Below are 11,879 nucleotides of genomic sequence, written 5' to 3' on the forward strand. Positions count from 1 at the left end.
AGAAGTTCATTCCCAAGTCAGTTTGCATCTTCTCTTTAAAGGAAGAGTATAATATTTTAATTATAAAGTTTTCTATTTGAATCTTATTCAGTTAAAGAAGAACTTTGTTCCGTCTTAACTTTCCACCCCAGGAAAGCAACCCATATAAACGCAGTTAGGTGCCTATAAGTGAAAACAGTTTCATTCATGGAGAAGTTGCAGGGTAAGTAACTTCCACTCCATGTGTTTTTGTCATTTTGGAAAATTGTAATCTGGAAAGATATTTGATATAGGAAAACATTTTTTCCTTTTATCATTATAATTATCCCTCTTATCATTACAGTCCCTTTCAAACACTTAAAGGTTCTCTTCTGAATAAAAACTGATTATTAGATTATGATGTCCTCCCTATCCTCTGTGGGAAATTAAGCACTAGTCCTTTATCAATCAAAAAATATCACTTGTTTCCCCTTCTCTTAACATACATATCTTACTGTATTTTTGTAGTCTGTTTATTTATGAAACATATTTTTGAAGATTTTTTCTTTTCTACTTATTCTTTTCATGAATTTTATTTTGAAATAACATTGTATCTCTTTCTAATTTTGGATATCTAATTCTTGTTTTAATAAGAGCTTGAGCCTTAGTTGTAATCAATTAACTAAGAGTAATTACTGGTTTTTAAATATTCTGTTAGTTTCTAACTTGTTTTTCTTTGTGGTTTTTTAGATACAAGTCATGTGGCTTTTAATAAGATTTCCATTTTCTATGTTTTATAAAGGTTTCACCACATATTTGTAGAAACAGATTTTTCTGACTCACTAGCAGGTTGTCACCTGTGTAGATGGCCTATAGGGTGGCAGGCACTGTCTTAATACCTAGGTTGAATTGCTAGAGTACAGAGCCATGAGGAAGAGTTTCCAAATCCTGTTATAATAAGTAAAATTGAGTAGTTTTGTACTGAATATTCTTGTTCTTAATGTTTACATTCCTTTAAGAGTTTTACAATTCTAAGCACATTTCATCTTTGCATTTCTGTAACTGATGTTTCTGCAATTTCCTTTTCTTTTGGTTAAAATAATGAGGGATAACAGTATTTTTATACCCATGTTCAACATTAGTTGGAGATTAAGCCTGGTGATTCAAGACCTGTGATAAAAGATTAAAACTTGGGACAAAAATGGCAATTTCATTTCTTTCATTAAGTTTCATGATGCTGGAATTCACTCCAATATCCAAAGGCAAAGAGGCACATAGCCCAGTGCTCTTAAAAAGCTTCCTTCTGAAAGCAGACATCTGGTGTGTGTTAATTGAGTAAAATAAAACAGGGAAGGAAGGATTGTTTGTTCCCTGGGTACTTTATTAGTGTTCTCTACTATTCAGATTCTCAAAGAGGAAAGTGGGAAATATATACATCATGGTGCTGATGAAATACAAGTGCTGTTGTCATGAAAATTAATATTATTTGACAATGTTTTGTCTTCCTTTGATGTTAGACAAGATATTATTATTCTCTGCGCAAACACTTTAGCATATTGCTCAAGTTAATGCAACTTGAAGTCAGTTTTAATAAAGATCAATATCGAAACCTTTGTGAGATACCAGTTACAAATTAAATACACTAGTGTTTTCTCACACATCTTGATTTTCTACTCTATGGAAATAGATGCCCTATAGTTGTAATCTGGATACAATTAACACCAATTAAGTGTCCCTTATCAAGAAACCATACCATAAACACTTGTAATATTGCTGCCCCAGGTGATCCAATGGAATCCTGAAGTGTTCTCTCAACTACAAATTTGTCACATAATATCATAGCTTTGATTCTACAGTTTCTATGGTACCCTGAACAAATACTCAGTATTAGTCTCTCAGGACATAAATTAAGAATCATCAGTATTGTAGGATGTCAGGTGCTTAGCTCCTACTTACCATGATGCTGGCTTAATTTATTGAAAAGAAAAGAAAAATAACTGTGAGCTGAAATAAACTGTTTAATAGAATGCTTTGTGTATAAATAAATAGTCACGTAAGATTATCTAGGTCAATACATGTTAAAGCAATGCCAATAATTGTTAGACTTATTAAGGCATCAAGTCCATCCAATTCTTGAATATTTCAAAAGTTCATTATATAGAGATAAAGCAATGAAATATTCTAGATTCAAGTGATACTATTATTTAAGGTAACATTCTTAAGAGCTCTGGAATCCTTGGATATATTCAGTTGGCTTAATTCTATTGTAGATACCCTAGAATTTTGATTTGGCTTAATATATAAATATTATAGCAACTGAAATGTATGCCATATTTACTCTTATTGTGTTTATTTTAACGTCTTTATTGAGATCTAATTCATATACACTTTTTTTTTTCTTTTAATTTTTTGTGGTACGCGGGCCTCTCGCTGCTGTGGCCTCTCCCGTTGCGGAGCACAGGCTCCGGACGCGCAGGCTCAGCGGCCATGGCTCACGGGCCCAGCCGCTCCGCGGCACGTGGTATCTTCCCGGCCCGGGGCACGAACCCGTATCCCCTGCATCGGCAAGCGGACTCTCAACCACTGCGCCACCAGGGAAGCCCAGAAATAATTTTAATCAAGTCTAATTTGTTTATTTTTTTTGTTGCTTGTGCTCTGGTGTTTTCTGTAAAAAAAAAACATTGACCATTTCAATGTCATGAAGATTTACTCCCACGTTTTCTTAGGGTTTTATAGTTTTAGATATATTTAGGTCTATGATTCATTTTGAGTTAATTTTTATAAATGAGGTGAGCATAATTGTATCTTCCCGGCCCGGGGCACGAACCCGTATCCCCTGCATCGGCAAGCGGACTCTCAACCACTGCGCCACCAGGGAAGCCCAGAAATAATTTTAATCAAGTCTAATTTGTTTATTTTTTTTGTTGCTTGTGCTCTGGTGTTTTCTGTAAAAAAAAACATTGACCATTTCAATGTCATGAAGATTTACTCCCACGTTTTCTTAGAGTTTTATAGTTTTAGATATATTTAGGTCTATGATTCATTTTGAGTTAATTTTTATAAATGAGGTGAGCATAATTCAAAATTACGCTTGTGGATATCTAATTGTCCTGGAACTCTTTGTTGAAAAGATAATTCTTTGCCTCACTGAAGTATCTTGACACCCATATCAAAATCCAGCTGACCCTGGACTCTTGATAGACATTTAGGTCAATGGAATAAAAGTGTATCCTCTGCCAGTAAAGCATTGTCTTGATTACTACAGTTTTAGTTAAGTATTGAAATCAGGAAGTGTCAGTTCTCCAGATTTATTCTTCTCTTGTAATTCTTCTGTTCCTGTTTTCATACTTTTAAGTACAGCTACTTGGAAAATTATTCTGGGTTGGTTTTGTTCTGTTTTGGTTTTGTTTTGGTCACTAAGATGACAAGAAAACCTTTGGGGAAATAATTGATTCACATCATTGGAAATGTAATTTTTATCATTCATTCACTGTAAGGTCCACTTAGAGAAAATTGTCTCCAGGTTTCCCAAAGTATAGTTTCCTTAAAATGGGAATCTCTCAAATCTGAGCCATGTGTCATTCTTTATCGAATTACTCAGTTGAACCATTCACTTAAAAGCAAACTTATTCCTTTTGCTCCGAAGAATTTAATTGTCATTCAGCTGAGATATAGTAGTTTCATTAACCCTATATCTATAATAATTGCACTGTTACCTTAGCTCATTAGAAAATTTATAGTTTAGTAAATTATTTCAGCAATTACATTTATGCCCTGCTTATTACTTGTTTAACATTTCTTAAACATTTTAACAATTGTCTGGTAGGCAATAAATCTACTCACTTTACGTGGAAAGTACTTGGAAGAAATTTAGTAGCCAGTTTCATGAAAGGCCTGTGAAATTCACTGACATATGTATTTAAAAAGAAGGCCAGTAAGGAAACTAATAATTCTGGCAAATCACACCTATTATCATGGATTACAAGACCACAGAACATTTAGTATTCTGTTAAAATGAGATCACATTTTAATTTTGAATACCTTAGTAAGAGTTAGCTGGAGTCACTGAATACAGATCATCCAATAATTTCCATATAGGTAGCAATAAGATATATTTAATAACTTGAAGTTAATTCTAACATTGAAATATATGTATAATCATGTAGCACATGCTATATACTTCGCAATATGTATAATCATGTAACACATGCTATATACCTAGCAAACGTCTCAAAAGGCAACCACTTTCCATCAGAGATCACCAGGAAGTTTTAGTAAAATGTTCCTATTTTCATGATTTTTTATTTTTTAGGTGAAGAGCATATTGTGGTATAATCCTTAATGAAATGGTTCAGAATATTTCAGTTCCAATTAAAAATATCTGGAAAATTAGTCTGTACTAATTATTTAAAGTCAGCAAGTTGTCATGCCCACTTATTCCTTACAAAGGCTCTACATTACGAGTTGGGTTTAGGGGATTTGTGAACAGGACACTTATCTGAATTTGTGCCATCTTTTCTCAATACCTTAATCAAATTCCAGACTGCAGAGATTATAAAGACACCCCACTGTGGATGCCCTAGAGCAGAGTTGGAGCAGGTTGGCCAGAAAGAGTTGCCAGAATACCCAATGCTAAACCTGTCACTTCAATTTCTGTGACATGGGTCCCGCTCAATTGCTAATGGAAAGATGTATCAAAACTGATTATCAATGGTTTCCAGCTAGATTTAGGTAAGGATGTATGTAATAAAAATAAAAATGGGTTTACGTGCTATTGTCTGCATCACCTAACAGGCTTTCCTTTTCTAGTCTTTCCTTCGTCATTTTATTTTCCTTTCTTTTCAATGATGGAGATTAACATTGTCCAGGAATTGCAAGTCCTTTTTAGCTGAAGTCATTGTCTCCATACTACCCAGTCTTTCTTAGACGATAGCTGGACCTTATTATACTGCCACTTTGATCAGATTATAATATATGGTGTAAACATTTTTCTTGAATCATAAATGTTTGGGAATCTACCCAGATTTCAGCCAGACTGGCCAGGGCCTTACCAGAGTAGCAATAGGAACAAAGCAATTATTCTGTGCTCAACAGTAAGTATTGAACTGAATTTATCTGGCATATGAAAGTTTTAGGATACTATGGATATAGAATTTGCAAATTATGGTCTTCTTTCTTGGCATAGATATTTAACAAAAGTGGAAGGGCATCTGTTGCTTTAGCCTACCCAACATTAATTTATTCTTTTTTTTAAACATGCAAAGATTATTCTAAGCACTTGAAATCTATACATGAATAAAATGAATATGCCTTCTGCATGGAATTTGCATTCCAGTGGAGAGAGATGGAGACAATTTATATATAAATCATATGACTGCTGGGAAAAAAACTGGTGTTCTTGCTTTGGGTGCAGGTTGCAATGTTAAATATGGTGTCTGGCCTCAGATTTGAATACATACATGGAAGATGTTAATGAAAGTTAATCATTCAGATAACTGTTGAAAGAAGGTTCCAGGCAGAAGGAACAGTCAGTACAAAGCCCCTGATGGGAGGGATCAAGTAGAGAAAGAAACAGGAAGATATATGAGAGAGCACCGTGTATTTTTTAAATTTATTTATTTTTGGCTGTGTTGGGTCTTTGTTGCTGCGCGCGGGCTTTAATTGCAGTGAGTGGGGGCTACTTTTCGTTGCGGTGCGTGGGCTTCTCATTGCAGTGGCTTCTCGTTGCAGAGCATGTGCTCTAGGCCTGCGGGCTTCCGTAGTTGTGGCGCACGGGCTTAGTTGCTCCGCGGCATGTGGGATCTTCCTGGACCAGGGCTCGAACCCGTGTCCCCTGCATTGGCAGGCGGATTCTAACCACTGTGCCGCCAGGGAAGTCCCAGCACCGTGTATTGATGAAACTGTGTGTGTCCTTGAGTAGGTGAACGAGCATGGGATCTGGTGCACAAGTGGGAACAGGGAAAGTGTGTGTGTGTATGTCTGCGGCACTTTCAAGAACCTCACAGCCTGTGAGAGAGAGACGATGACTATTATAATTTAGTTTGATAAGTTTAAGATCAAGGGTAAAGGTAAACAACAGAGATAGCAGAGTATTTGTTTTTAATGTGAAGAGGCTTTTATTTGCTTTTCACAACCTAAATGCCTACGAATACACTAAATGTCACAAGACCTTCATCAACAGTTCATTCCTTACTTAATATCAGAATTTATAACTGTGAATGAGGAAAATAAAAAAATAAAAGTGAAGAAAAGTTTTTATTTGGTAAAGATTTTGGTTTCTAAAATTTTTTTTGCTCTTTAAAAAAGTTTATATCGGAGTATATTTGACTTAAATGTTGTGTTTCTGGTGTACAGCAAAGTGATTCAGTTATACATATATTCTTTTTCAGATTCTTTTCCCATATAGGTTATTACAGAGTACTGAGTTCCCTGTGCTCCACAGTAGGTCCTTGTCGGTTATCTACTTTATATATAATAGTGTGTATATGTTAATCCCAACCTCCTAATTTATCCCTCCTTCTGATGTTAGACCCCCAGACTGGGTAGCCTGACATGGGGCCCAGAACTCTCACTCCTGTGGGAGAATCTGTGTGATATAATTATTTTCCAGTTTGTGGGTCACCCACCCGGCGGGTATGGGATTCGTTTGTAGCATGAATGCACGCCTCCTGCCATCGCGTTGTGGCTTCTTCTCTGCCTTTAGAAGTAGAGTATCTTTTCTGGCAGGTTCTAGTCCTTTGTTGTCAATGGTTATTCAGCAGTTAGTTGTGATTTTGGTGTTTTTGTGAGAGGAGGTGAGCTCAGGTCCTTCTACTCCACCATTTTGTCTGGGGATTGGAAAATAAAAACTTACTTTGTTCCAGATCGACCTTGACAAGCGCATGTGGCCTTGGGTCCCTCTTAGGGAAGGATGGACCTTTGCCTTTACTCGAGTCTTATTTGTTCTTAAGGCTTGTAAGGAAAGAGAGGCACTTTTGAAGGCACTGGATCAACGCCAATCCAAACAGCACAGACCTCTAAGAGAGGATCCAGATTCTCTTGGTCCCTTTCCTATTTGTCCAAATTAATGCTAGAGCTGGTGGAGTATCTTCCCACCAGTAGTAAAGGGTCACTCTCCCTATGCGCTTGTTCTCCACAGGCCTCGCTGCAGTTAGGGCCTGCAGATTCCTCTCCTTCAGCCTCCTCAGAATCTGTTCTATCTTCCCCTCCACCTGCCAGGACCTTCCGACTCCATGACTCTGAGGCTGCATCCACTGCAGCCCGGCCTAAGCTCGATAGCAGAGCATTTAAGAAAAGCTACATCATTTGGGCCAGGGTAACTGTACTGACCTCTACTCAGTGTGTTCCAAGGGGCAACAGCATCAGTATCACCTGGCAACTTGCGAAATGGAAAAATCATGAACCCTGCTTGACACCCACTGAATCATTATTGGCATTTTAACAAGATCCTAAGGTGATTCATAGAAATGTTAAAGTTTAAGAAGCCTGTTTTAAAGGATTTTAGGAGCAGAGTTGTGGTCCATTCCATAGAGAAGAGAGAATGTGAGCAAAGGCATGGGGAAAGAAAGAAAATAAGCAACATGACTGCAACCAAACCCACCCTGTTGTGGGCTAAAAAATACAAAAAGTTAGGGCTGCTGGAGAACAAAATAAAACCTGGGATTACCCTGATAGGTAATATGAGAGAGAAAATGAGAGGAGGGGTTTGTCAAGAGGGGAGATAAGATCAGAATTGGATGTTAGCCAAATCTCCGAGGTGAGGTCTGAATTACACCTTGGGCATTTTCCATTGCATTTTCAACTTCCTTAACACAAATTTAGAAAATATAACACTTCCACCAGTATTTTGTATCATTTTGGTTTTTTCTTTGTATGTTATTTTACATAAGAAATGTCATGCATTACTCACAATATTGTGAGCTTTTCCAAAGTTAAATATCATAAAATAGCATTATGAATTCTAATTAAACATTTTAATGTCTGCAGAATGTTCTGTCAAAGTGATGGACTATAATTAAACATAAAACTTTCAGTAATCATTCAGGTCAGTTTGACTTTTTCATCAACATAATGAAAAATATTTGTGCAAAAAGTTTATGTGTCTGATATTTTTCAGACATTTCAATACATGAATTTTTAAAAATATGAATGTTAAAACTTTTGGTATACATTTCTAAAATGCATTACAAAATTTATTTACTCCAGTTATTCCAATTTCAAATAACTTAAGTATCATATTCTTATAGTTGTACCAAAATATTCCTTAAATAATACCTGTCTGTAATTAAGCTTTCCAAGTAGTTATCAGGTATCCCATATTGGTATTCCTATATTAAAATCCCAAGTGATAGAAAAGCTAAAAATTTATAAATTGAAGAAAAAGTACCAAAAGATAACATTTCTCATTCGTTAAGTAAATGATTTGGGAACTGCCCTTAGTAATGCCAAATAGGTGGGTTTTTTCCAAGTAGATATTTGAAAGAAAATGAAAATGTGAAATAATCTGACATTCCAGAATAATTAGTCAATCATTATTAGCCTATTACCTTATTCTTCTAATTTTTATCCTGATAGAAAATTAATCTTTAATGAGGCATGAACGTTGAGCGTCCTGATTCCTCCCCAAATAATGAAATTGGATGCAAGACTGTATCTGAAGAAGCAAAATTAGTCTGGATGCCTGGCCTACTAGAATTTTATAAGAACTTTTAAGTAATATATATACAGACATGTTTGTACTTTAATAAATATTTCTGTAACATTTATCTAGCAAAATAGACAACACTTGATTTGAATAACTTGATGTAAAATATAATGATTAAATCCAACATAAGCCTAATAGATTAACAAATACATGCTACATTAACTGCAGAAAAATTAGAACTAGAGACATGTAGAATATCTGTAAAAAAAAATTTCTGGTTCAACATTTATCTATATAAAGCAGAAACTAGGAAAAGTGAGGTCCACAAAAACCTGCACAGGTTAGATAAGGGAGAACTTTGATGGTAAGAAAGTAAACTCGGATTATGTATATAAAAGTAATTGTTAGGTGTATATATAAACTTAAGAATTGTGGATGTCAAAAAAAAGTGTGTATTACTAAAAATGTCTGAATGTTTGACATCCAGAAATAAAAATATTTGAGAGTTAATTTTGATACACCTTAACAATGTTTACTTCATGGGCACAAATAATTGATGAAAAGGGTTTATAGAATGGTGAGGGTATGAAGAGAAATAGCTTTTTGCTCCTGGAAAAAAATAATGCCAACTTAACCCTATATAATTCTTTCTAATGTTTAAAATGATTTAACTTGAATAACACTGGCCAAGGGATCAGAGAATTGGGATTTGTTTTCATATTTAGCAGTAATTTGACTTTGCACAAGGTGAGGAAGATTTGATTATCCTTACAATTTTATTAAATACTGAAATTATTAACCTTATTTTACTATAGTGCCATAGCTCAGCAGTCTGGATAGGCAAGATTTTTGTCTTGAAGCTGCATATGCATGGTAATTTCCACAAGATTTTGAAATATTCAGTTGGAGGAATATGGTTGCTAGATATTGTTGTGAGGAAGAGAAGACACTAAAACTATCTAAACCTACCCCATGGAACCTCCACTCAGGCTAAACAACTTGGCAACTTAATTAAACACCTATTGAAATGTGTTTACATATAGAAAAAATAACTCCATCTTGATCTAGGACTTAAATGACAAATACAAAACTTTAACAAATTTTAGTTGAAAATACAGATTAATAGTTCTCTAAGCTTTGCATGGGGAAGTACTTTTTAGCATTATTAAATACATCTTAACTGTAAAAAAAACTGATAAATTTTGCTTAATAAAATGACTATTATTCATCCAAAGAGCTCTTAAGTAAAATGGAAAAAATAAGTTATAAACTTGATAACACTTGGTGAAGATACTTGGAACACTTATAACTGACAAAGGGTTAGTATCGAGGTTATAACATAAACATGTACAGATAAAAAAGAAAAGAAAGAGCCTCCAAATAGAGTAATGAGCAGAAGACCTGAATAGGAACAAAAGAAGAAAATCATTGAGCCAATAAAAATATAAAGAGGTATCAACCATAATTTACTGATCAAGGATTGGCAAAAGTTTTAATATCTCACACCACCAAGTGTTGGCGAAGATATGCTCAAACAGGATCCCATCAAACTGCCTTTGGGAGGTAAGTTAGTAAATCATTTTTGGGAGACATTTTAGCATTATTTTGAAAAATTAAACATTAAAAAATATAACTTGGCAATTCTCCTCCTACGTATGTCTCCAGAGACTACTTTGCACATATGCATCAGGAGATCTGCCCAAGAGTGTTCAGAGCAGCTCAAGCCTGCAAACAGTCTAATACTTATGGACAGGAGGGTGGCATACTGTCATGGCACCATCATGCAGTACGATATGGTAAACCAGAACAAAGAGGCTACAGTGAGTCACCAACACGGATGAGTCTTAGCAGTTGAATTAAAAAAGAAAGTATTAGAAGATTACATAGAGCATAATACCCATTTTTTTAATGTTTAAGTTAAAAACAACTAAAAGAATACATTTTAAAGAATATTTCTATTTGTACCATTATGTGTGTGTGTCTATATAAGTGTACATATATACACTTAGCATATGTATATGCACACATATATGCTATACTTAAATACACACATGGAGATACGTTAAACTTTTCAAAATCTTGAGAATAATAAGGTAGGGGAGCCCAGGTTAGAAACGGGGGAGGAGTGCCTAGATAGAAAAGATTTTGTCAAATTCTAGACTCCATGTAGATGTTTATTTTATTATTGACTATATGAACTAATTCTATAATTAAAAATAAGTATTCCTACACATTCATGTATATATACAAAAAAGAATGTGTCATGCAAAAAAGAGCTTGCTTTTAAAAGGATTTTCTTATTTCAATCATCTTACCTGAGGCATTTTCTATTTTGTTTTCAGCTTGATGATTTCCTGAATCAGATCCATAAGCTCCAGAGATCTTTGGATGAACAGAAAGAAACAAATGAAAACTTGGAACTTAAACTCAGGCATTTAAAAAACTGGTAATTATTTCACAAAATATGTCAAATTCAAGATCTTAGATAGGGAAATCTTGATGTCCTTTTTTCCTATTTTCTTAACAAAAATAATGTTATGGATATTTAACTAGAAATATTAAACTTACAGGCACTCAGTACTTAAATTTATGGGCTTCTTGGCTCTTATCGTTTTTTCCCCCAATAAATGTCACATGTTATGATAAAGACAATTTAAATATCATTTAAAAGCAACTCTAGTTCTAAAGGTGTAAGATTTCTGAAAGGTAAAAGGAGCTTTCAGAATACATTTCACAAACTGAAAGAGTTATAATACCTGCAAGAAAAGAGAAGTTGTAAACCATACAATTTGCTGGGTGGTTGATAAGAGAATCACTGTACTTAAGAAAAAGTAATGGTTTAAGTAATTGATAGACATTAAACACATATTCACAATCTATGCGGTAAGGGTGGAATGTTGTGTGAAAAAGGTTTTCACCCCAGAGAGGTAACAATAAATTTGGTATAATTCTTCATACAAGGCAAAAGTAGACAGGGGTGTCAAACACTATGATTTGCATTATAAAGAGGCTGAAGGAGCAAGCTAAGATTTGCACTCCAATTGATATGAATACTCTCAAAGTAATAGATCACCTGTGACTGAAGTTAAGGAAAAGCAACAAGCACCTCAGGAACTAAGGGCTTTTGACTTTTATCTGGATAGACATTTTGCAGTAAAGTCATAGAAAAGCCCTCCAGCACTGGCAAGTATAATACTATCTAGATATAAATCACGTGGAAATAAAGCTATGATTTCCTTTGAGTTGGATGAAACAAAAGCAAAGTATAAAATTGTAT

General features: G+C 34.7%; 1 protein-coding gene across 1 annotated transcript in view; it reads left to right on the forward strand.

Annotated features, from left to right (window-relative positions):
• CCDC102B (coiled-coil domain containing 102B) overlaps positions 1-11,052 on the forward strand; it is a 179,388-nt gene extending 168,336 nt beyond the window's left edge. The window contains exon 7 of the mRNA XM_024133904.1: positions 10,945-11,052. Within this exon, the coding sequence (XP_023989672.1) occupies positions 10,945-11,052 (108 nt within the window). The remainder of the gene's footprint in view (positions 1-10,944) is intronic.
• Positions 11,053-11,879: the final 827 nt, after the last annotated feature.

Source organism: Physeter macrocephalus, chromosome 19, assembly GCF_002837175.3.
Source record: "Physeter macrocephalus isolate SW-GA chromosome 19, ASM283717v5, whole genome shotgun sequence".
NCBI lineage: Eukaryota > Metazoa > Chordata > Mammalia > Artiodactyla > Physeteridae > Physeter > Physeter macrocephalus.